At 37.6% G+C, this 24,776-nt stretch overlaps 1 protein-coding gene across 2 annotated transcripts; it reads left to right on the top strand.

Moving 5' to 3' along the window:
• Nucleotides 1-14,988: 14,988 nt before the first annotated feature.
• SPIC (Spi-C transcription factor) lies at nt 14,989-24,544 on the top strand. Of its 2 annotated transcripts, XM_041398804.1 has the most exons (6): nt 14,989-15,064; nt 16,438-16,464; nt 17,081-17,174; nt 18,792-18,904; nt 19,865-19,973; nt 24,017-24,544. In XM_041398804.1, exons 2-6 carry the CDS (start codon nt 16,462-16,464, stop codon nt 24,442-24,444), a joined length of 747 nt encoding a protein of 248 aa, XP_041254738.1. In that variant the 5' UTR covers nt 14,989-15,064; nt 16,438-16,461; the 3' UTR covers nt 24,445-24,544. The 2 variants fall into 2 exon arrangements, with proteins under 2 accessions (XP_041254738.1, XP_041254739.1); XM_041398805.1 differs by lacking the exons at nt 16,438-16,464; nt 17,081-17,174 and adding an exon at nt 17,209-17,354 and having other exon boundaries at nt 24,017-24,477.
• The last annotated feature ends 232 nt before the right edge of the window (nt 24,545-24,776 follow it).

Below are 24,776 nucleotides of genomic sequence, written 5' to 3' on the forward strand. Positions count from 1 at the left end.
CAACTTTTTACATCTTAAAGATCTGTCCCAACATCACTGTGCTGTCCAGGTAGCTGTTTCAACTGTATCTCCCTTTCCTTTCTGAAAAAAACCCCGATTCATTTGTCAGAAATATGGTAATTTTTTAATGATAAAATTTGTATGAATGACTACACCAATGTCAACATTACATAGAGAGGAATACCAAGAAAGAAGAGCGTGTAAGATCAGCGTTGGAGAGCTGTTTTCAGCTAGCTTTACACCAAATTCCTTCCAGTGTTGGTGTGTGTATCACAGGGAAGTTCACATGGCTGTTCCTGCTTTGCAGGAACTCCTGAGTGAGTTTTTTGAGGCTCTATCATTCTGTCTCTTTCTCATGGAGAACAAAAGTAGAAGTAGGAAAACAAGCAATGATTGATGCAGAGAGAAGGTTTGCAAAGATGCCTTTGAGTTGCAGCACCTTCCCATGCCTGAATTCATACCCAAAATAAATCGTAGCTTATTCTTTCTCACACAAGTTTCTTGTAGTCTGTTTTGTGGCATGTTCCTCAGGAAGAATAAGAGTACCCCTTTGATTTGATAGGACTTCCTCACCTATGAATTATATATAAGCAAAATTGTACTTTCTTCTTCAGAAGAAGAATTATCAGCTAACAGAAAAGTCTATTTTCATTTGTAAAATTAAGTGCCATTAAACATGAAAGATACCTAAGGCAAGTGGTTCCTCTTCGCCTCTCAAATACTGTAATTAAAGGTAAGGCTGTTTTCTTAAATGTCATTGTAGCATAATTGCATATGAACTGTTCTGCCTACAGATAATGACTGTTGTTCACGTTGGTCCTGAAATAAGCTCCCTCTAAGAAGTTCCTAAAGCTTCTGAACAGCTGCTGAATTCAGAGCACGTGGGTTTTTAATAATTGTGGGACTTCAGGTACTGCAATTTCAGTGAGCCACTTTTGTTAAAATCTGATTTATTTTGCTATGAAAACTTTACTTTAGAAATTAGCAGATGTCAGTCATTAGACTAGTATCTTTATTTTTAGGAACAGTTTATGGATACTTGTGTTAATTTGAACTGTGGCATCATTTCTTAATCTTATTTGCATCAATATTCAAAATGTAGTAGTTTTATGATTTTCCTGTGAATTTTCATATGCATCTTTAAAACATCCAATGTTGTTATGGTGCATGGTGCCTCCACTACCCACCCCATCCACGTGTTTCAGTCTTTCTCCCAGCTAGCATGGTGAAACTTCTAGCTTTACACTGTCTGTCGTGGGAGATGATGTAAGGAAAATTGGCAGAAGAAGACAGAATATCCACAGGATATGTTTGCTTGCAGGTGTTTTTGGTTGCCTGTCAATCTACATTTAAACAAACAATTGAGGGTTAGTTGTTGTCTCAGTGATGGTCTGACAACATGGTTAAACACAGCTAAACTTTCCATTCTTTTGTCTGCAACTGTTGGTTTATAATGGCTTGTATTTGCTGTTTGTTAAACACATATAATTTATATATGTTCCTTTTCTGGGTTAAGTATAGGTGTCCCATCCATCTTGGTCAAAATCAGTAGAATTTTATCCCAAAGAGTTGGTATGTTGGGATTCCACGTTTAATTAGTTCTTTGCTCAGAATTGTTTTATCTGAGGACCATGCAGTCTTTGGGCTTGTACATTTGGAACCATTCCCATCATCCTATTGTTTCTGTGTATTTACAGCTAGTGTTTCTGAAATCCCAGCTACAATCCCAAGAGGCTCCCAGTGACATGCTAACCTAAAAATCAACCATCCAACAGGTAACACATGCACCCACAACTTGAAAGCAAGGAACAGGAAACTCGTTTCTGTTGCAGTATGTGAATAGCTCCAGACCGTGGGGCTGTTGGCTGTCCCAGGGATCTTGCAGCCTCTGCAAAGAGCAGGATAAATCCTCATTTTTTGCTCTTGCCTCAGGATACAAATGTAAACATGTGTTTTTGTGTGCTAACAGTATAGTCTAGGCAGGATGTAGGATAAATTGTCTGTTTTATAAGAATAAACCAGCCTAATATAAGTTGCAAAAAAATTGTATAGTTTGGTTCATTACATAAGTAAGTTTCAAAAGGTCTTGCTTGTGAAAATTAAAAACAAAAAAATTGGGGCTGAAAATTTACGGTATACTTAATGATGCTGTTATTTGTCACTGGCACACTTCTAGCCTTATTCTGTTGAACATTTTATTACTTGGTGCCAGTGTAAATGTCTGTTTATTGTGTAAGCCTTATGCTTTCATTCTTTTTCATACCCTCAAAAAAGTAATGTGTTCACATATACCCATAATCTTGTACACTGGCTTTCTCAACCTTTCAGAAACCTCCTAAGAAGCTCCTTTAAAACTACAGTGATCCTCAAATGAGCAGTAAATTGGCCCAAGTCAGAAGCCTATTGCTGTTCTCACAGGAGTTTTTCTTGCATTTGCCACTGTATTATCCACTGTCTGTATTATCTACAGTTCTAACATACTGAATCTCAATGTGTCTCTTAATTCTTCCTTTAAGCATTCTGCTTTCAGATGGGAGTGACAGATAGTTGTTGACAGATAGTGAGCAGCAATTCTATTTTCTTTAATGTAGGAGCTGCCGTCAAACCACTAATCTTTGTATCACAACGATTTGCTTAACCTACATGCAGACCTAACAGTTCAAAAGTCATCAAAGAAAACTTTTTCAAAGTTTCTTGTGAGTAAAAAAGGAAAAGTAACTTGTCAGGGACCAGGACAGTTACTGAATTCTGTCACATTTCATTCTGCACTGCAATCAGCAGCAATACAGAAGTTGCCCTCATCATGTGGTGTTTCATCCTGTGCTGGACAAAATATGAAATTCCATCGGTAAGGACATGCTTCTATCTATGAAGAGATATGTTCTTGACATCAGGCAATACTTATGAATGAAAATGCTATGTCTGTAGATAGTAGCTCAAAAAACCCTTGCTATATTATGGCTAGATGGCTGTTATTTTTATAAGGTCAAATGGATGGGGAACACAAGAATGAAGGGATCCTCAAGTCTAGCCACTCATAATCACAAGCAGCTGAGCTGTGAGATATCTATTTCAGAAACATCCATAGTGTAATCTTCAGACATCCTGAGCCTCAGGAAGCTCTTCAGGACTTTGTAACAAGTGTGAGACCTGGAGTGTCTGAGCACACCAAGGAAAAAGCAGGATCTTTGTCACCATAGGAGAAGATAGACAATACATTTCAAAAAGAGAGGGTATGTTTCTCAGACATTCTGCCCAAAGCCTTTGAACATGGCAGTCAGCTGCATATGGGAAAGCACATATTGAAAAACAAAACCCTTAAAACTACTTTTGCAAAAAAATCAGAAACTTCCAGATTTATTTTCCAGCTGCTAGTCCCTACTTTTCATTGAAACTTCCTTGTTGCAGTGAAAAAAACTCTCCAAGGTTCTCTTGTGACTTTTTCTTCTATGAGTTCATTTTATTTTCTCTGTGTTCATCAGCTAAATTAATAAATGTTCGTGCACTGACACATCACCCAGGATTTCACAGGGTATTGATTTGGAGATCAGCAGAAGCTACTTGTGGTGGCAGGGGATAAAGAGGAGGAACAAAGGATTTCATCAAAAGCAAGCAACAACCAGGTGCTTTCAAAAGTTTCTTGCAAGAGTGTACTGGATGTGTAACTAGTGTGTTCATATTGTCTTAAATATCTGCCTAAGATTCACAATTCAAACAGAGGCTTGGTAAAGGGAGACCTCTCTTGCACATTATACTCATGAGTGTATAGTTTAACTGGAAGTGTAGCAGTGAATTGGGAGTATATTCAGAATATTCATCAGATAGAGGGCATTCTGCAGAAGAGTACTTTCAGTAGGACCAAAGCCACTATGATCTGTAACACACAGTACACTGATGATATAGAAAAGAGCATAATTTCAGAGAAGTCTGCTGCATTTTTGGTCCTTTTTGTTCAATGATGACACATGAGAGAGGGTTTTTTTTTTTTCCTGGGTACCCATTCCAGCTAGTCTGACTAATATGAATTATCTGTGGTTGATCTGTGCAAGGCAAGTGTTCTACATGGACATAGAGCAAGCATGGCTGTCAGCTGAATTGCTTTTAGCCCTTTTTTTAACCCTCTTGCCACACAAGGGCAATCTACCTATGTAGTACCTTATAATTTCTGTATAAAAATACATTCTGTGTATTTTTGGTGTAATGCCTTTGTAAGACTCTTAAAATAAAAGTAATATGTCTGCTGAAATGTAGCACGTGGAAATAGTGCTTTTTTTTCTGCAAGAATTTTGCTACTGTATGTTAGCAAGTTTCAAGCTCTAATAAAAAAAGAGGAACTGATTTGCAATAAGCATTATATTGAGTCATATAAGTCTTCTAAAAGTAGATTTATGATTTACAATTTCCTAGCATTCTCATGGGAATTCCATACTTGCAATAGTGATTATTTTAATCGAAGCTGCTGATGTTTTTTCAGGCTTATTTTCCTTTCATTTGGTGCCTTTCAATTTCCAAGTTATTACTGGTCTGTGTAATTTTCTCAAGCAAATGTTTTTTTTTCATCAATCTTTGTGTTCTGAGATAGCGAAAGAAAGAACTCTGACAGGCCACTTGTGGGATTTATTATCACTGATGCTAATATTTAACTGTAGGTAAATAATAATAAGTAAGAGACAGTCTGGTTAGTCTGAAATGATACACAGAGGGAAATACGGACATCTGGGTTTTCTGCTTTTAATTTTGCTTATTAAAAGAAAAAGACCTTATTTCTTTCTTTCCTCATCAGTATATAAAATTATTGCTTGATCTTGCACTACACATATCAAAATTTTTATGTCATGTTTGTGTTAGAAGGCACTAGGCTGCTGAAAATGAATGAAAACATGAAATATGGAGAGCAGATGTACTAACTCTCTGGCTTCTTAGCCACAGGCATCTTTCAAGCTCCAACTGCATCCCACAACCAGCTGGAGTTTCCACAAAGCAAGATCAGCCCAGACCATTTCACAAATGGAACACTAGCAATGTATTTGTTGTGTCTGAACTCCAAATTTTCCCAGAGATTCCCCTTCCTACAGCTTTCTAGATTATGCTGTATGTGTTTTTTGCTTCTAGTTATTCTGAGATTTTGTGGTATTAGTCATTTTTAGAGATGAATATTGAAAGTCTGAGAAATGAGGGAAAGGAATTTTTAGCTCATTAAAATTTTTTAAATGTTGTTTTATATGAATGCATCTATCAGAGTCAAAAATCTTCAAAATATTTTTGGGAAAAAATATTGCTGCTTTTAAAGCACCTCTGGTGAAGCCCCTGATTTTTATTTTTTTTTTTAAGGAAGATAAAACTATATTCTACAGCAACAGATTAGTAGAAATCCCCAGTATTTGCACATATGAGATCTTCTTCAAAAGGATATTAAGATTGCAAATAAAGTATTCAAAAAGTTAATTACAACAAAAGTTAATTACAACATGGCCAAATTAAGTTGACTGGTGCAGCTTTAATTTGTATTGTGGCACTATTACGACATGATAACCAGCAGTTTCTGCTACAAGGTTCTTTCTTTCATTCAGTACATAAATAGGCAGTGCTCTCTTAGTGTGTGGTATTTCAATCCTGACTGCATCCCCAAGCCTTATCCACTACATAGGCAGATACTTCTTTCAAGAGAGAATTATTAACCTCTTTGTAGATTTTTTTATACTTCCTCCCTTACAGTGTGTGAATGCTACATAAAGACTAAGACATTTATAAGTGCATTGCGATGTGAAAACAATTTTTATCCCTGCTTTACAGGGATTATAGCACAATGAGATTAAATTGGAAAAGACCCACTAATTTTGTGTATTTGATCTGTTATACCCAAGAACTCCTGTTTTGGAGAGTTCAGCATTTTTGTGGGCATTTTGTGGGGTCAGGCCAGGACTCTGTGACTACACTTGCAGCTGGTCCTGCTCAGCATTTCTGCAAATCTGATGGTGGGGTCTCGAGTCAGAAGTCCCAAAAATGAGGAACATACAGTAAGTGACCACCTGTGAAAGCTTGCTCGAAGGGACTTGCCTCTCATCATTTGGGAACTCTGTGGTAGAAGCAGGCTCAGAACCCAAACCCACTTCTCCAGGGTAGCATTCAGCTGCTCTGACTTTGAGAGCATCCTCTCCCTTCCTTGTTCACCAGATAGTTTATAACTTCTGCAACAGATGCAGCAGGGTTTCTGCATGTGATAGTCTCATTTACTGAGCAGGACCACTCACTATTAGTGCAAAATTTATTCCATGCACGTTAAAAAATATTTTCAAAGGAAAATGTTAAAATATACATTCATGGAGCAGGAAAGGGAGATGATAATGCTTTGATTTTGTGTTTTCTACCTTTGGGTTAATCCCATATTCTCCTGGAAGAGGATCCTTCATGCCCCACTTTCAGATGCCTTAGTTAACAAAAATAACATTTGGAAGAAGCCTAGTATAAAAAAAATCTCTTCAGTCTGCACCTGCAACTCCACCATTTGAGTTGACTGCTGAGGTCATGCCAATACCAGCTGTTGTCCTCTTGCTTCACTGAAGAATTTCACCAATATTTGTGCAGCAGGGAAGCATTCCAAGTCCAGGTGAAATCTTTGCCTTCACTGTAGTCTTGGGAGATTGGGAGTGGAAAGATGGCATTAGTCCTTCCTCCTCCATTTACTCCCTTCTTCTCTTATCTTTCAAGATTCAGTTTCCCTTTCCACTGTATTTGGCTTCTATTCTTCTTGCCCCCCTCAATCCAAGATATATTGGTCCAAGCTTCTCATCCCCAATCCTACAGTCTTCAGCCAGGCCTCACAAAATTAGTGCAGATTATTTTATGAATCTCATCCTTCCTTTTATCTTCTTGTCAAGCAGGCTCCAGTCCTCTCTTCTCAAATCCTGGTTAAATCTCCTTCTGGCACCTTTCCCCACAATTCCACTGAACACACTGGAGTTCAGAGCCAGTGTCTGTGCAGTCACCTTCCAATTACAGTGACCTCCAGCTCTCAGCCTTAATTCCCAGCATCTTCTGCTCCTCTCATTATCAGTCACAGTTTCCTTCCTGGTGTCCTACACAGCAATCCTTGGTACTATTTTGGCACTGCTTCCTCCCAGATTTATCCCTTCTTGTGCCTGTGTTCCAGTCAGCCTCATCCTGTGAAGTTTTAGCGTGGTCCAGGTGTCAGCAGGAGATAAAGTTGATCTGAAAGAACAGGGAGAAAACCAGTTATTGAACTGTGTTTCTTTAACTGTACTGTGACTGTGACACTTGCTGCATCCAAGCAACAGCATAAACAGAGAGTCCTAAAGAAGATGTTTTTCAGGACAAGGCCATTCTGCCTCCCATGCATTCAAGTTAACACTGAGCAAATGTTCAATGTGAGACACACAGTGGCATAAAAACATAACACCTACTCCATTATTTCTGTCATCATTTGCATTTACAGACCTTTTTCAACATATATTTAGAATCAACCTTGTCTCCCAAGTTGTTATAAATCCCTGATGAGGGATGGAGTAAAGTTTGACCTCTTAGGGTGTACATGTGAAATATGTAATGCTGCTCTTGCACTTAATTTAACTGAGTAGGTGCTGTATTCCCTGAAACTGAAAGTTGTTCAATACGTATTTTACATAGGTAATGTTAAGAACTTGGCTTAAAATTATATAAGTATGGCAGGTGAAAAATATGATTTGATTTGATTTGAAGATTGATGTGGCATGTTTGTCATTCTCCTGTGACATTTTGTGTTAACAATGTAACTTGCAGGCTGCATGCTCTGGAATCTTATTTATATTTCTTTCTGGAAGGTGTTTGGCATCTTTTTGGGAAGATGTAATGCAAAGCATTACCTCTTACCACTCATTAATTAGGACCTCAACTTATCCAGGCGTGTTAAGCACCTGCTGAGTTTTAAGTTAAAATATGCTTCCGATTAGGTGTGAATTTAAGATTATAGCTGATTTTTTTCTAAGACTGGGTCCTTTGCTTTAAATATCTTTGAAGTGATCTTTTAAAAAGTCTCTATAAATCGAAAACTCTCCTCCTTTATTGAAGATTTTTATGTATGACTGAACTGTGCACTTGGCTGCCCAACAGCTTAATAGCAAGTCAGAAGCCTTCGCTTATCAAGGATTCCTTGTCTTGATTTTAAAATTATTTTAAATGTTCTTTTGTATCTACCTTTAGCAGATACATTCCATAAAACACTAGTGAGCTAAATTCACTGAGATCACATAGATGTGTTTTGGGGGAATTCCATAAAGGACATTTTCAGGATATACCTAGGACAAGGTATGGTGCAACTGCCAGGCCTTTTACTTTATTTGTTGAATTCAATGATAATTCAAAATGCAGGTACCTCAAAGGGAAATGGAAAAGAATGTGAAGCCATTGCTAAATGACAGTTTCATTTGAAATTTAAAATTAAAAACCACTCAGCTTTAGAAAATCCTCTTTCACAAAAGGTTCCAGGCCAGGAAACTGTTTTACTGACATGTCTCCTACCTCACCATCAAGACACAGGATTTCTTTAACATCAGCTTGTAAAAATCCCCAAAGTCTAAGTACTTCTTCAGCCCTTTCCTGGTAATATAGGAAGCATTATTTGCTAGTCATAGCACTTTATGCCCACATCAGTGTTTGCCTCATCAAAGCATAAAAACCCATTATTTGGGACAGCTGTTTTTCAGTCACCTTCAGAGTTTAGTAGTGACAGGAATTCTATTTCTAAAGAATTTCCTTTACTGCTCTGCAGTTCCTTAAGGGGTATTTTTAAAATCTAGAATTCTGGCAGAAATCCAACATCATTCTGCTCCTTCAAAGACAGAATGTGCTGGATTTTTGTTTTATTTTTTGTTATATGACAATTACACCACGAAGAATGGCTATTAATAGTTTTTGTAGTCTAACTACTTTGACTCAAAAGCATTTGATATATGTTTACATTCCCAAGTGAACTTTGTCAGCTGGTTATCTCTCACAACTATTTATTACCATCTTCCTTACAACTTTACAGCTTCTTTCATTTTAGATGTCCCACTTTCAGGTCTTGACTAATATTTTTCATCTCAGCACTGTGTGAGAAATATCTGCCCGATTCTCTAGTGGGAGTAAATGTAGATGTCAGTCCCTGAAAATGGAGATTCTGTCAGACACTCAAAACAGCTCTGCTTTGGGTGGTTGCAAGCTTAAATCTTTTCTTAACTTTGTGGTACCAAAGTTAAGATACTCATGGAGTATGGTAGTAACTTCTGTGAAGGTGATGTCAAAATGTGATTCCATATTTTCCTTTAAGAGAAAAATTAGGAGCATATTTGCTTTGCAATGGATCTGCCTGGGAAGGGCAGCTTCCAACCTTCCTGTTGTTTGTGGCAGAGTTTGGTCCTGCCTGCCAGGGTACCCTGTTTATAATTATTTAATACAAAAGTACCTGTAGCAGGAATAGCTGTAGAAAAACTCCTAGGTAATATTTCATGTTTTGGTCGAAGGCCCAAAATATTTTCTCCTTTTAATTTTGAGGAGGTTAATGCCAATATACAGTTGGTTTTTCTAGTTCTTGGTCTTCTGATGAAATAATTCATTTTGTGAGAAAGATGGTGCAGAAAACATTTCCCACTCTTTTAAAATGGAAATTTATTTCTTTTATACTGTCTCATGCCATTTCTGCCTATTTTGAAGTTATAAATGAAATAAACACACTTCATAGGCCTTATGCTATAATCCTGTAGATTGTTGCATTTCATTTCAGGTGAAGGTCAGCTTGTGTTCTTATAGTAAAACCAGCATGTTGTATTCTTTTAATGCATAATGTCAGTATTTTCATTAATAATGACTTGTTATTTCTATCCTCAATGGACTTGGGGATTTCAGGCTGGCCCGTTGATTTACTTCCACCCTTTTTTCTTATGGGCATATTCCTCCATTGCTGGTAATTTCCAGATAATTTAAATACAATTTAAGGCCTGCTTAATGGTGAAAATTGATTTTTCTTCCTGTTCAACAGCTACAGATGCAGAGCTTCAATAAATGCTTATGTGGTCTGTCTGCCTGAACCTGGGATGTATCTTGTCTTAAAAATGTTAGAACTCTGTTACATTTATTCTGTTTGCTTCTATATGTCTGCTACAGGTCTTTAATTCTAAATGGTTGCAGATGCTACAGCAGTTATTATATGTCTCTCTTTCCAGCTTTTCCAGAAACAGACAAAATTGCTTCCTTCCATTCTTTGTAGCTGAAAAGGCTCTGTCACCCAGACTTAACATTTTTCAACTCTCAGCTTTATGGTTTAGGGGGAATGGAATTGGAGTGTTGAATTAATCCTGTGTGATCTAAGTGCCACTCAAATCTGAAAGCATGTTTCATCCACAAATAGCTCAGTTACTTGGAAAATTGTTAGTTTCTATTTGGCTTCCCTAGTTTCACTATTAAGGGTTATTTAAATACTGTGTTCTTCTTTCTGTCTGCTTTCTTTTTCAGGGAAAGGCTTTCACTTTTATCCTTTATCAGGCTCACCTTCTAATCATCAAGTCATAGAATCGTTTAGGTTGCAAAGATCTAGACTAGAATTCTTCCCATTATTCATTGCTAGTTTTATGAAATGCTGTCATATTATTCCCATCTTGCTCTGATAGTTTTCTGCAGAAGATTTATTGTGTTTTATTTATCCCACTATTTGATACTACTCACTATACCTGTAAATGAATCAAAATTGTTTGTTCATATTTCACTTTAGAGTCTTCTTTTAGTTAGGGCTGGTTCTTGTTTTTTTTCCCCAATGCACTTTTTGTTATTAGTTCCTTTTGCTTCTGTTGTGGTTTCTGGTTTTCTATCTCAACGGAGTTTCCCATCAGAAATTCACTTCCTTTGCTTAGATGAAGCCAAAGAAGAAGCTCCCTGAGAAGTCTTGCTGACATGAGCATTTGGACCAATATACTGGGTCTAGTTGTAATATGGGGGCTTTAGATGTGGTTTTTCCATTGAAAAACTGATCTGCCCAGTCATGCAACTTCATGCTGATCTTCTCTTTTTAAGCCCTGGAAGAGGTAATTCCATGCTTAGACCTAACCTCTGCAATAATTTATCTAAATGTCTAATTTTATGACAATTATTCAATGGTTCTTAGTGAAATCTATTACAGATCTAATGTTAGCCAAATAAATAAATCTTAAGGTTAGATCATAATTTAAAATCCACATTGAGTTGGCCTTCAATGGGATATGCAAGTGTTTCATATTTAGTGGTAAGGAAGTGTCTCTGATGGAGCTATCTCTCATTCCAGGCTTAAAATTCAATTTGTAAAACATTTTCAACATCTTTTGTCTATTTTAAGGCAAAAAGCTTCACACATGAGATGTACTTGGAGATAATGGTTGGGCAAAGCTCTTTCAAAAAATGAGGCCCAGTAATTATAACTATAAAACAGCTCTTACAAAAATTAAAATGCCAAAATGACATACTTTTGGTAACCAACTGCAATGCTTTATAAGGTAGACAAAAAATTAAAACAAATCAGGAATTCAGGGAAGTATGTGCAACATTAAGGCTGGCACAGCATGTTTCCCCTTACTGTAGTGAAAATAATAGTGGTGTCAAACTCTGTTTGCAGATATCATCGCTGATCCTTTGCCTTTGGTGGCTCTATGTCAATTTCCACCAGATAAGGAAACAATACTATAATTCTACCAATTAAAATAAATACTATCTTTTGCATTGTAGAAAGTTTCTAATTTGTAGAATTATTTATAAGGCAAGTGAAGCCTTGAAATTTGAAATTATGATATATCCTCATCTTTTGGCATTTGAAATAATAAAAAATTTTTCCAACACAAATAGGCGACTTTTAAAGTCAGTTTCATGATCTGATTTACTAATATGATATGATGCCACAATTGGTTTTTTGTTTGTTTTTATGGTTCCCTTTGATTATATTTGGGGTATTTTTGTATGTGTTCTATAATAAATTATCTGACCAAAATCATGGTAAATAATAGTACTGAGACTAGTAAAAAGCTGCATTTATTTCCTTTTTCATCTTTGTTTGGCGGTTTGATTTTGGTTGTTTTGTTGGAGTTTTTTTAAATGAGAATTTTCTTTGTATTCCAGGGCTAGGAATGTGAATTCAGGGATTTTCTGAACCCACTAAATTGAAGTTCAGGCTGCAGACTCATTCACTGTGAGATATTCATGCCTAGGTTATCATTGCACACTACATGTAAAAGAAGGGGCCTCTCTGTGTGTTCATCCCTGTTTTTCCTGCAGTGAGCAAAGGCTTCATCCTTGCTGCAAGAAAGTTTCCAGTTTCTTCTGAGCCTTGAATGGAACATAAGGTTTTGAAGTGCACTGGTCAGCATGGTTAGACTCAGGAGGTGAGCACAGGCATGTGATCCCTCAACTTTTCCACTTTCAGGGAGAGAATTATTATTATTATTAATGGTGTAATTATTGTGAGTCTACACCCATGAGGATTCAAGGCAAAGGTTATTACATAGCTGCTTGGACAGAAGAGTAGTGGCAAAGGCATCTGACAAGGGCCAGAACAAGTATGGAAACACAGAAAATCTCTGTGGCTGTCTCATTCAGGATATTTTTTTATGAAGTGGTCTCTATTTTGATTGGTCTATTTGGGCAGTTGCAAATTACCTGATGTTAAAAAAACTTCAAGAAATCTACAAATTCTGGGTGAGAAAACTTGCCATTTCAAGTTTTAAGTTGGACAAGCTTTAAGAAGGACAAGACTTCTTTTTATTCTATGTTTGAACAATGCCTCATGCAAGAATCTTTATGCTTTCTCAAACTCTCTGACAAGTGCTATAGTACACTATTTAGTTCTGGGTATTATTCAGATGTGAAAATGCTTCTTACTATACTACCACTATGAGGTGTACTTTATGCCAAGCAGAGATAGAAGAAAGTTCTGAAACTTAAACAATAATTCTGTTGTTTGAAGTTTATTTTTAAAACATGGAGGAAGGAGAAGAGCTTGATGTTGTGGTTTCTAACAGATGCTCTAATTTTTTTATCAGGCACATCAATTGTTTGAGACATTAAGATGTGAAGAGTAAGTTCTCTTTCTCAGATTTTTGTCTGGAATCCAACCCCCCATCCAATGCAAAGATCAAAGGAGGCTTTCTTCTCTAATATTGTGTCTTAGTAGAGGTCATCATGCTGCCAGTCTTGGCTGCACTGTGATGTGTTGAGGAGTGAGCGGTGAGTGTCAGCTGACACGGTCTTCAGCTGCACCTTCCTCTGCCTCTTCTGAGTGCTTACAGGGAGGTAGGCTGGGCTCTTGCTCTAAGACTGTGTTGGGCCAAAGACTCAAAGCATAAATGGGCTGCAGAGTTTAAAACTCCCCTACAAGGTAGCATTTGCTCTTGTTCTTACGCTGTGTGTTTGTGCCATGTATGGCACCCTCCCATTTCCTCTGAAAACAAACCTTTTCCTGACCTGGTTTCTGGTATAGCCTCTCATATGAAAGAAGAACTTTCTGACAGAGCAATTTGATTTGGGAAGATGGATCATTTTATTGGTGGTAAAACCATTAGCTTTCATCTCTTGACCTTCACCCTCTTTTGTGCACTTTGGGAATTTAATTGAACTTATTGCTATATTTTCTTGCTGATTTGGGTATTGGGAAGCAAAGAAGATAAACATTAAAATATTTTTCCTTCCCCTTTCCCAGGCTCAACTGCACTCCAGACACATCTCCTCCCCTCTTGTTATCTCCACAGGTTATACTCAGTTCCTTTGGTGAGGCAATGAGTGGCACAGGGGTTTGGGGTCAAGACGTCGTGGTTTCCCTCCACTGCTCCTTGTTTCTCACCCTTTTCTTCCACTGCTGCTTCCTTCTTACTAATTTCCTCTACTCCATTATGGTCATTCTGTGGGCCACAATCTCTTTGGGGTTGTGGCTGCTCAGTTATGGAGAACCTCCAAGTCCTCTGACTTTGCTGTTCCCTCATTCTCTTGTTTCTCTCCTTGTCACATTCCCACATTCCCTCCTTGTCCCCTCTGGTTGCCAGTTAATTTTCTTTTCTAAGCCCAAGTCAGACCACAGAAGTGGTGCAAAATAGAACCTGAAGTTCAAAAAAAGATGTACATATATTAATGTATTTCACTAAAAATGATATCCTGAAACTTCTTGGTGCAAAATTTGAAAAGGCAGCTTGCATGTGAAACCAGCAGAAATGGTTGGTGGCTTCAAACTGCTTTCACTGAGCTTTTGTAACAAGTCTAGTTCTTGTCTAGGTTCTTGGTTGAGAGAATATACATAAATAATATAAGAGGTAATTACTATTTTACAGCAGTTTTGTGGCAAGTGCTGGGGAAATTCTGCAAAATATGCCTCTGAAAGACTTGGAAAGCTGGAAAGAGCTATGGCACAGACTAGATTTTGTCAGCAATGAGAAGTTCTGAGCTGAAAAACACAGAGTTCTGTTCCTATAGGATGCAACAGCATATCTTGGAGCTGCTCAGAAAGTGTTTGGCAGATCATCAACTACTTGTCTGAATCTGTGCTGAGTGCTGCAGTCAATGCTCTAGAGCTGGGCATGGGCTACAAACATGAGCCTTGAAGCAGAACTCTGAAATTCCTTCAAAATTTTATTTTGAGGTCCAGTTTGCTCCTTACACTGAGCTAACAAGAAGGTTCAGATAAAAGCCCAAAGTCCACTGCGGTCTGTGTGGGACAGATGAGGGATGTGGAATTTTGCCCTAGATTCATCCTACCATGATACCAGTGACAGATTTGTTACAAGGTGCCATAGATAAAAGGAATCTCTCTGAATGCTTAAACCCCACATGTTTTGGACAATAGTTAAAACATTTAATTTTATTTATTTCAGTATAAATCACCCACTTTTGTGCAGAATGAAGGGACATGCTAGCAGTTTACTATACCTATACTCTCAAAAAAAAAAAAATCCCTAGGCAAAACACTTCCCTAAAATCAGCTATTTAATGCAGCCCCTTTGCCAGCCCTTTGCTGTGGGAACTCAGTCTTTCTTTCATTTCTGAAACCAGACAGATTCTTGTTTTGTGTGTGGAACTGAATTTCTAGGTAAGTGCCCAGGTTGGTTTTTTTTAAGCCTACTAAAGGTGTGCCTTTTTCTTCTTTGGTATGAATTCATTGGTGAAGTGGTAAGACCACTCAAAAATACCTTGCCTATGCTTGTGCATTTAAGACTTTGCAAAGCATTGAGGTGGCTGTAGATGTTCTGTCAAGGTATCAGTTTGGAGTCTGAGTTAGAAAACATCACTTTAAGGAAAGTGAATTACTTAAAATTATGGGGAAAATGCATGAGGATCCTTACAAAGCAGATTCTTGTCTTTAATTTCTGTAGCCCTGTGCCCCGGGAATCTGTGGCCACCATTGCAGCTAAATAAATGATTGACATTGTTCATTCTGGCTTTAGAATAGATTTGGATCAGATGATTGAAATAGTTATTGCACTGTACACAGAGACAAATATGCCAGTGAATTGCTAGGATTCCACCATATAGTTGTCAAGATTTAAAAACACTTCTGCAAATTTTGACTGTACCCTATAACATACTTACCTGAGGCAAAATTCCCAGCTTAGAACATTCATGATTAGTGTTGGATAAAATTCTTCCTCAGTAATATTTGTGTATCCTGTCTCTCCTTTGTATTTTGAAACATCACACACAATAATCAAATATTTAATGAGTAAAATATTGATATATTGATTATTATGTTTCCAGCTTTGAAATAATAATGTTAATTATAATGAGGGGGAAAACCAGCAAGGCAAAAAAAATCTGATTATGGTTTTCTTTAAGAAATATAAATTAAAAAGGAAATACTAAATACATGTTTCTGAGTAATATTGTTCATGCTAAACTGGCTGAAAATATGTCTATTTACACTGTTTATTAAACAATCAAATTTGCCTCTGGAACTCCCTATTAGTCTGAGTGTTTATGTATGTTCATATACAGTCATATGCTAATCTATATTAGAAAGAAACGAAACTTGTTTCAACTGGCTGTGAACTGAAGAGACTTAAACACATGCATTTAATGTGTATTTTCTTGGGCAAATTAGAAGTTATGTTGACTAAGACTTGATGTCTACAATAACACATTTTCACTTTATAATGTCTTTAAAATGTATTTATGATGGTGTGGATAATAATCTAAAAGTTGTGGCATTAATGAAACTGTAAACATTTAAAAAAATTGATTTTTAAAAAATACAGTGTCACAAGTATTTAATTTAATTTAAATATTTAATTTAATTTAAATATCAGCTTCTAATAATAAATCCATTTTATCTTGTTATTAAAAATATTTTACCCTGTAACTGGAAACAATACTGAGTTGTTTCATTTAGTTATTTTAATTTATGCTCAGATAATTATTATTTGCTTTGAATCATACAATATTAAAAATATTGGTTCTTTTAAACAGGATTCAAGTCTTGATATCTAAATAATGGTAAGTCTACAACACCTATATTCTCGTTCATTATTGAGTGTTTCAAATATGCTGCAGAAGACTGTCAAACTCAAATTAGAGGGTGTCTTTAGTTTTTTACAAGGTGTTCTAAAATTATAATGAACGGTTTTCTGAAAATCTACACTTGGTTTCCTGTAGTGGCACAGTGTAGCATTTTCTCTGCACAACTGCTTCAGAAATTATGTGTAATTATTTTTGTCATGTCAATGTTATTGAAAGATGACTCTGGCTTCATTAACAATGTTACACAAGTGATACAAACATCTCTGTATTACAGAATATAAAACTCTCCACCAGCAGTAACAACACCCTTTATGTAAACATCTTTTGCAAATTAAGGAAATGAACCTTGAAACTTTTGACAGAGTGAGTTGAATAATGTTGCCTTTGTGAATTATTTCACTGACCTCAAAGGAGTGAGAACTTTCTCATAATAGTAAAAGATTATGGTGATGCCTTGGTGCCTGCCAAAGATCAGTTCCAGGAGGATGTGTGTTCTATAGCATCACTGCATTTATTTAGGATGGGCTGATTGACAACTTTGAAGGAACCAGCCTGGTCTTTTCTGGGTCCTGACTGCAAAATATTCCTGCAGAGCTTTCCTGACCACGACGTGCTGGGCCAGGCTTTTGAAGATGCTCTAGAAGTGCTGCAGCAGCACTCTGACAGAGAAATGCAGTGCCCACCAGGTAACAAACACCCTTCTTCTACTTCATTTCCCAGCTCCTTTTTTACAGGAAAGCACCTCTTGAAACATACAGGTGGGGGAGTAATTTCCCAGAAGTGAATTAATGGGATGTTTTGTGAGGATGAAAAGGAGGAAAATTATTTGGAGGGTTTTTACCCCTCCATGAGTACTGCCCAGTGTGGTGAATATCTTCCAGGTCACATCAGAGGGAAACTGTTGGACTGGCCCCATTTACCCTCCTCCCAGCAGCAGCCCAGGTGCACCAAGCTCACTTTTCCTATAATCAGAGGATGTGTGACTGTTGTGCAACAGTCTTTTTCCAGTTTTAATGTTTTAACTTCAAAATGCCCCTCTGCTATGCCATGAATCCCAATACAAAAGAAAAAAAAAGACCAGCAAGTGAAATTAATTTCCTCATTTAATTTTTTTGTGCACTAATAATAACCTTAAATATTTTAATGAAGGAATGATCGTTTGGGTCTGGACAATTAATAGAAAATTGTTTTCCTTGACTTCAAGAGTTGTATACTTTACAAAACCTACAATGCAAGGAAGCTGTAAATTGTTCCATTCTGGCAAGGTTTTGGTAACTAAATTACTATAAAATTTAAAATTTGTGCTTTTGCTTTTACACTGTAAGCAGAAATGTAAGGAAAGGAAAACAAACCCTCTATGTCCAGAAAAAAAATACCTGCTGTCTTTTGTGTAAAATGCCTTTCACATGAGGAAGTTGATTTACATATTATGTATCATAAAATGAAATGTAAATAAGACCAGTAGGGCTGTATCTTCTGCTGTTAACAATTTTTTGGCTCCACTGCACTGGTAATTTACACATGCTGGAGGATTCACTATATATAATTAATTGAAATCTTCTTCCTTATATATACATTGTTAGGGCTGATGGAGTTATTAAACCCTTGCAATGCAGTGTTTAGTCTGTCCCCAGCTGCACCCACATTTCCACCTGCAATAGATGTACCCATACCCTCCAATATCTTCTTCTGACCACTTGAAGTAGGTAATTTTTTCAAATGTCTTTAGTCTGGTGTTCTCCTCTGCTTCTTTAAGCGTCACAACTTCTTGTGTTCCTTCTATGTCATTCCTTCAGGCAGTGCAGATGTTCTGATGCTCCTTTACTTTATTCACCACTGGAGACTGACTTGCATTGTACTAAAGGCCTGCAGAACTGCCTGACAGTCTCTTTTCCTTTCTAGGTGTATTATTATAGTCTATATTTATCCCATTCACAATCGATAACCACCACCTATATCTGATGGTCTTTATGGCCCTCTGTCGTCCAGTAACCAAAAAATTTCATGATGCTATGAAATATCTGATATTTTGTCTTAAAAAAATTTACTTTACACGTTTGTGAGGGCTAATAAAACCGGCCCAAGGGTGTGATCAGCACCAGCAGTATCCAGATTTTTCTGGATAACCTACTGATGTGGAACATCTTGGCTCTGGACACTTTATTGTCTAGAAGGCAGCCACAGGATAAATGCTTTTTGACAGGCCTAGCACCATGTCAAATTATTTGCTGTTGTGGTTTTCTTTTTTCCTTCTTCTCTCTTTTTCACTCACTTGGTTTTTGCTCCCTCCTCCTAAATCCCAGGTTATAAAAACTGCGTGACTGTGATCAACCATCACCACCACCTCCAAGCAAGTCCCAGTTACTGTGCAGCACCATCTGGGGAGGAGCAAGGGTATAGCTGGAGAAACGTGATTGTGAGTGAACTCATTTCTAATAATAGTCAGACATAACTGGAAGACTGATTGCTCATTTGGGATTTCTGATACAAATCATTATGCTAACACTAACAGAAATTTGGTCTGGTCAGGCATGATTCAGATGAAACTGCCCTGGGAAATACTTGCAAAATGTGATTAATAATGTATTTTCAGGAGTCAGCAGTTTGCTTCTGATGCTCTTCTGTTGTTCATCACATAACATGACGACTAACAAGCAAACCTACTACGGAATTATTTATAGCACAAAAGGCTTCTTTGTATTACCTGGGAACAGGCAGAGAACAACAGCTTCCAACGCTGGTGTAGATTCTGCCACTGTGAAAAAGAACCATTTGATTTCTCCAACAGCAGTTCTAAAAGCTCTAGAAAGACCAGCATTATCTGAGCACAGCTTCAGCCATTAGAGTCCATATACTCTAATGCACTTAAATACTTAAATTACTAATGCTTAAATACTTAAAAAACACTGGAAGAGTGGTCTTCAAGAGTGATGGAAAATGAATTTTGCAGGGGAGATAATTTCAGGGAAACAGATTCCACAAAAACCCATTTTCCCCCAGAAGATTAACAACAACACAGCATGGGAACTACAGAGTCTGTAGGTGCTACTGTCCAGGTGGCCCTTGTCTTTTCCTAGCTCTGAAAGCTGCTCCTGCTCTGGTTCCAGCAGCAGGGTTGAAGGTCCAGGGTGAGGCAGCTACACTGTTTTCCCTCTCAGCTTCTCCTCTGGAAGGCAGATCTTGCCCCCGGACAAGAATTAGTGCTGCTTGTTACTGGTACACTACCCTGAGTGCCTTCCTGGCTGAGAAAAGTCTTCCATGGGTGAGGTGATGAAAAGTTGCATTTTGAAGGCCTCAGCCAATTAATTGCCACAAGTTTCTTTTTATTCAGAGAATGTACTCTATTAGTAACTTTTTATTGTCTTAATTCTTGAAGAACAGTGCAGCGGATTTTTATGCAGATGAGACTGTCTACCATACACTGCAGAATACTCCAGAAAGTCAAGTGATGCATGCTGCTGCTGGCCAGCCAAAAGGAGGGAAAGGTCTGTAAAAAGATCATATCTTGATGTGTGATTTATGTTACTTTAAAAAACCTCTTAGCGAATCATGCTTTCTCCTTTATATATTTTTTTGAAAGTTTCAACAGGAAAAAGTGAACATTTACTAGTGATTAGGATACAACTGCTAGTGTTCAATTTCCATCTGCTAAATCTAAGATTATAATAAATGATTAATCTATTATTAAATTATTCCATCATTTCTTAGCACATGGAAAACAAAACCAGATATATGTTTCACTTCAAATCATTTAGGATGAAGTCTGATGCAGAGAAGTAAATCTAGCTACCAGTAACATCTTTATCCATTTATACCACTTATTTTATTTCATGTGGCCTAACAAGCAGTAATTTTCTTAAAGGTTTTTTACACACATGAATATTTTTGCATGCCAGATTTCATGCCTTTCTAAGTTTACTTTTCAAATCACCTTTCATTTTTTGTCACTTCCAGTGACAAAATATCATTTTTATGGCTATTTTCCTGCTTCTGGTTGAGTTTACTTGAATTGATATCTATTTTGCAAAGAATTGGTCGTGTGGCATTGTTATTGCAGTACTCCATTTTTTTATTGCATTCATTATTTGGGTTTTTGGCAGGGAGGGACTCAGCAGCCTTTCTGTGACTGCTGGATGAGATTTTCACAGCTTCAACTCTGAGATATTGTACCTACTTTTGGCCATGAGGCCTTTTTAAGTAGCTTCCTGATTTAGCTGGTTTTTTGAAATCCCCTTTTCTCAGGTTTAACCACATGGTGTCAGTTTTTGGTGTTGTCTCTGCCCATTGATGATGAACACTGTGGTCTCTGTTGTTTAATAGCTGCTACTACTACTACTACTACTACTACCACCACCACTACTACTACTCTTGCTATTGCTACCATAGACTTTTAGGATGGTGAAAAGAATAGAACTACCACCACCACTAGAGTAGTAGTACTCTTGCTATTGCTACCATAGACTTTTAGGATGGTGAAAAGAATAGCCTCTGTTTCTCAGTTTTCTACTTCAGATATCTGAAATTCACCATTGCAAATGAAAACCTTTTAAATACAGAAATGTTGCTTTCCCAAGTCTTATCCAGGGTTGCATTGGGGAATTTTACATGTCAGTATCTGATTTGACCTTCAGTTATTACTGCTCTGTTAAACTTCATTTCCTGTTTCCTATTTCTTTTACACTGTCATCAATCTTCTTCAGGAGACAACCTGCACATATTTGCAGAGTGATTAACTATTCTTATGGGGTCATTTTCTGTCCTTTTACAGATTTCTGTGTCCATGGTGATATTCCTGCCAGAAACTGTGGTTTGGGGGACTATTTTCACTTCACTAAATTAATTTAGTCCTCCTAGTTTCTTGTTGAGACATAAGAGATCTGTACACTAGCAATTAGTGTGGCTTTTTAGGAATAGAGCTGTAGATAAAACCATCAGGACTGAGAGCCCAAATCCTGTGTTTAAAGTGTTTCACAACATTTTATTTAGGGCAGTCTTTAGAGGCTGGTCACAAGTTCTGAAGGGCACACTGACATAGATATGCTTTTGGAAAGTATCTTTTGAGATAGGTTTCCTCTGAAAAGAGTCCAGTTCAGTCACGACAAAACCATTCCTGATCTGGACTCATGCTTAGTGGAGTGGAGGCAATTTCAGAATTGAATTGGATGCATTTTCCCTGAGAAAATTAGGTGCCTTCAGGACCATTCAGCACCGAAATCTAATGAAGATATTCTGAAACAACTTCTGGAGGAACCTGCTTGTCTCCAATCACCACATAAGAAACCTGCAGGTTTCTAACCTGCTGGGCTTAGAATGATGTTGAGAGCGTGAAAATGAACATCACTGGCTTATGCAATGAGACACAGTACGAAGATCTGTTAACTGACCCCATCTCAAACTGGAGTGTAGCACTTTGGGGATAACAGCTGGGCTCTGGAAAAACAGCTGCAGAAACCCATAACAGCAAATTAGCCCTCTCCAACAAACACATCAGCTATAGGTGATGTGTCTAGAAATAAAAACTTGGGCAGAAATGACCACCGAACTAAGAGGCCAAACAGCACTAAATCAAGTGCTGCTGCAGACAAGGCTACACTATTCTTTTCCAGCAGAAATTTAGTCCACAGTAGTCCATGGATTTTCCCCTGATCTTGTTTGTTCTACAATCAGTTTGTAGGATAATTCAGGTTGGAGGGGACCTAAGGGGGTCACCTTCTAAGAAGTGTCCATTGTGACAAGGCAATGTCCTTCACAGGTTCCTTTTAGGCTTCTTAGTAATCTATATGTGTTTCTAGTAGAATATGTACTTCCAGCCTCAGGCCAATTTCTACTTAGATAATGAAACTTTATTAATTTTTTGGAAAGTACCTCTGATTTCAGGCTCTTCTTCTTCCCAGCCTGACTGTTACTTCTCTCCTCTTTCCTTATCACCAGATACAGAGTTACTGTCATCCCTGACAGATGTCTTGGCTTGACCTCAGTGTTCCTTAGCAACTGTCACTTTTCCCCTGTTCCTAGTTTAAAATAGCCACACAAGACAAGACTTTATGAACTTTAGGTGCAGCTGCTTATTTCCACTTTGGTTAAAGTGGAAGATGTTCTTCTGCATAGATTCTCTCTTCTGCAAAATGTTCCTCTTTGTCTGATAATCTTAAATTCTTCCTCCTTACAACAGCTTCTTGATCACCCTTGGCTTTGGGAAGGGAACTAGAAATACTTCATAGAGTAGAATCCACAAGATCTATGTGAAACTAAATAAGCCTTACTAGGAAACTGAAGTTTGAGAACTGAGCCTGTGGAGAGAAGCACTTAGTTAACTGGCAAATATTTCAGTACCAAGCTGATGGGGGCTCCTGGGACGAGTGAAGAGATCTAAATCTTGACTCTATGTTTCAGAAGGCTGGTTTGTTGTATTATGATATATATTATATTAAAATTATATACTAAAACTATACTAAAAGAATAGAGAGAAAAGGATTCATCAGAAGGCTAGAAAGAACAAGAATGGAATGATAACAAAGGCTCCTGACTCCCACAGAGTCCGAGCCAGCTGACTGTGATTGGCCATTAATTAGAAACAACCAACATGCACCAATCAGAGATTCACCTGTTGCATTCTACAGCAGCAGTTATTATTTACATTTTTTTCCTGAGGCTCTTCAGCTTCTCAGCAGGAAAATCCTAGCAAAGGATTTTTCATAAAATATCATGGCTACATCAAGCTTGCTTTTTTCTGCATGGGAATGCAAACTGACACTTCTGCAGATTTTTACAATAGCAAAGGGTACCAGAAGATCTAGTTCCTTCTTGATTACATGAGATTTCTGGTTAAAAACTAACCTGCTTTTCCTGCTCACACACTTACTCTTTCTTATATCAGAGACTACCTTGCATCATCAAAACATTCCTGAAACAAGCCCAACAAAACTGAGTCATCTCAAAATCTCTGAGTTTTGAATAAACAGAGAAACCATTCATTCAGACATTCAGATTGGCTCTCCAAAACCTCTTTCTTGCCTTCTCTGAGGATGTAATTTCCTACCGTGAGTTCCTTGAGTGTGCATCTGCACAGCATGTGTCTGCAGACTGATGTTTCTGAGACCTACCACACAGTGAAGTCACCAGACATTTGTCATGATCCTCACATAACCTGCTTTTGAAGCTCTAATGACAAATCCCCTTCTGTCACCACAGATCTGTACACCCTTCAGAACCAGAGTGTGATGCTGGTAATGTCAAGGTTGTGGATTTGATCCCTGTATGAGCCATTCACTTAAGAGTTGGACTTGATCCTTCTGGGTCCCTTCCCACTCAGACTATGCCATGATTCTGTTTTGCTCACAGTTCTGTGATCCCATTTGCTGTTGCTTGTTCTCCACTGAACAGTTTATAGTGATCTTTTCATTTGGGACAACGTACTAGGTTTAGCTATGCTTTTGCCTGTTAGACCCTTTCCAGGAAAAAGACAACTGCTCATCTTTTAAAACAAGCACGAGTTCTGTTCTGACCTTTTGTGATTTATTTCTTATAGGCAGAAAAAAGCTTCGACTATTTGAATACCTCCATGAGTCTCTCTATGATCCAGCTATGGCAAACTGCATCCAGTGGGTGGATAAGCCAAATGGTGTCTTCCAGTTTGTCTCCAAAAACAAGGAGAAACTTGCAGAACTCTGGGGAGAAAGAAAGGGAAACCGCAAGATCATGACTTACCAGAAAATGGCCAGAGCCCTGAGGAATTATGGAAGAACAGGTGAAATCATTAAGATCCGTAGGAAGCTGACATACCAGTTCAGTGCTGTTGTTTTGAAGAGACTTGCTCCATCTTATTTCTTGGGAAAAGAAACAATTTATCATCCCTACATTCAGTCTAATCAAGAATATCAGTGTGCAGATGACTGGACCAGTTACAATAATTACATGTACAACAATGGTTATGCATTACAGCATGCTAACAGCTAGACTTACCTGTCACATGAACAGGCCTTTGTTATCCAGCAATCCTTTGCAGCACTGAAACTCTTCTCTCTGCATAGCTTTTCCTTTAAGATATCATACAAACTCATGAAGAGGAAGGGTTAAAAAATTATATTGGCCTAGTTTTTTTTTCCTTTTGAAGTTAGTGATATGCAGTCATTGAGTCTTGAAGAAATCTAGCAGCTATAGAACACATTCTATTCTCCATGATGCTAGTCAAAGGAATTACTGTAGTTTCAAGCTGATATATTCAAGAATAGGATCAAGGCTTTTGTCTGTTAGTGGACATTGAAGATCCAATTGTGACAATTCTCACT

The sequence above is a fragment of the Onychostruthus taczanowskii genome, unplaced genomic scaffold (assembly GCF_017590055.1).
Source record: "Onychostruthus taczanowskii isolate IOZ18803 unplaced genomic scaffold, ASM1759005v1 scaffold15, whole genome shotgun sequence".
NCBI lineage: Eukaryota > Metazoa > Chordata > Aves > Passeriformes > Passeridae > Onychostruthus > Onychostruthus taczanowskii.

Excerpts from the sequence above, each read along its gene's own strand:
- SPIC (XM_041398804.1), top strand. Across the intron at positions 17,175-18,791 it reads AGAAATGCAGTGCCCACCAG|GTTATAAAAACTGCGTGACT; the intron begins GTAACAAACACC and ends CCTAAATCCCAG. Across the intron at positions 18,905-19,864 it reads ATAGCTGGAGAAACGTGATT|AACAGTGCAGCGGATTTTTA; the intron begins GTGAGTGAACTC and ends TAATTCTTGAAG.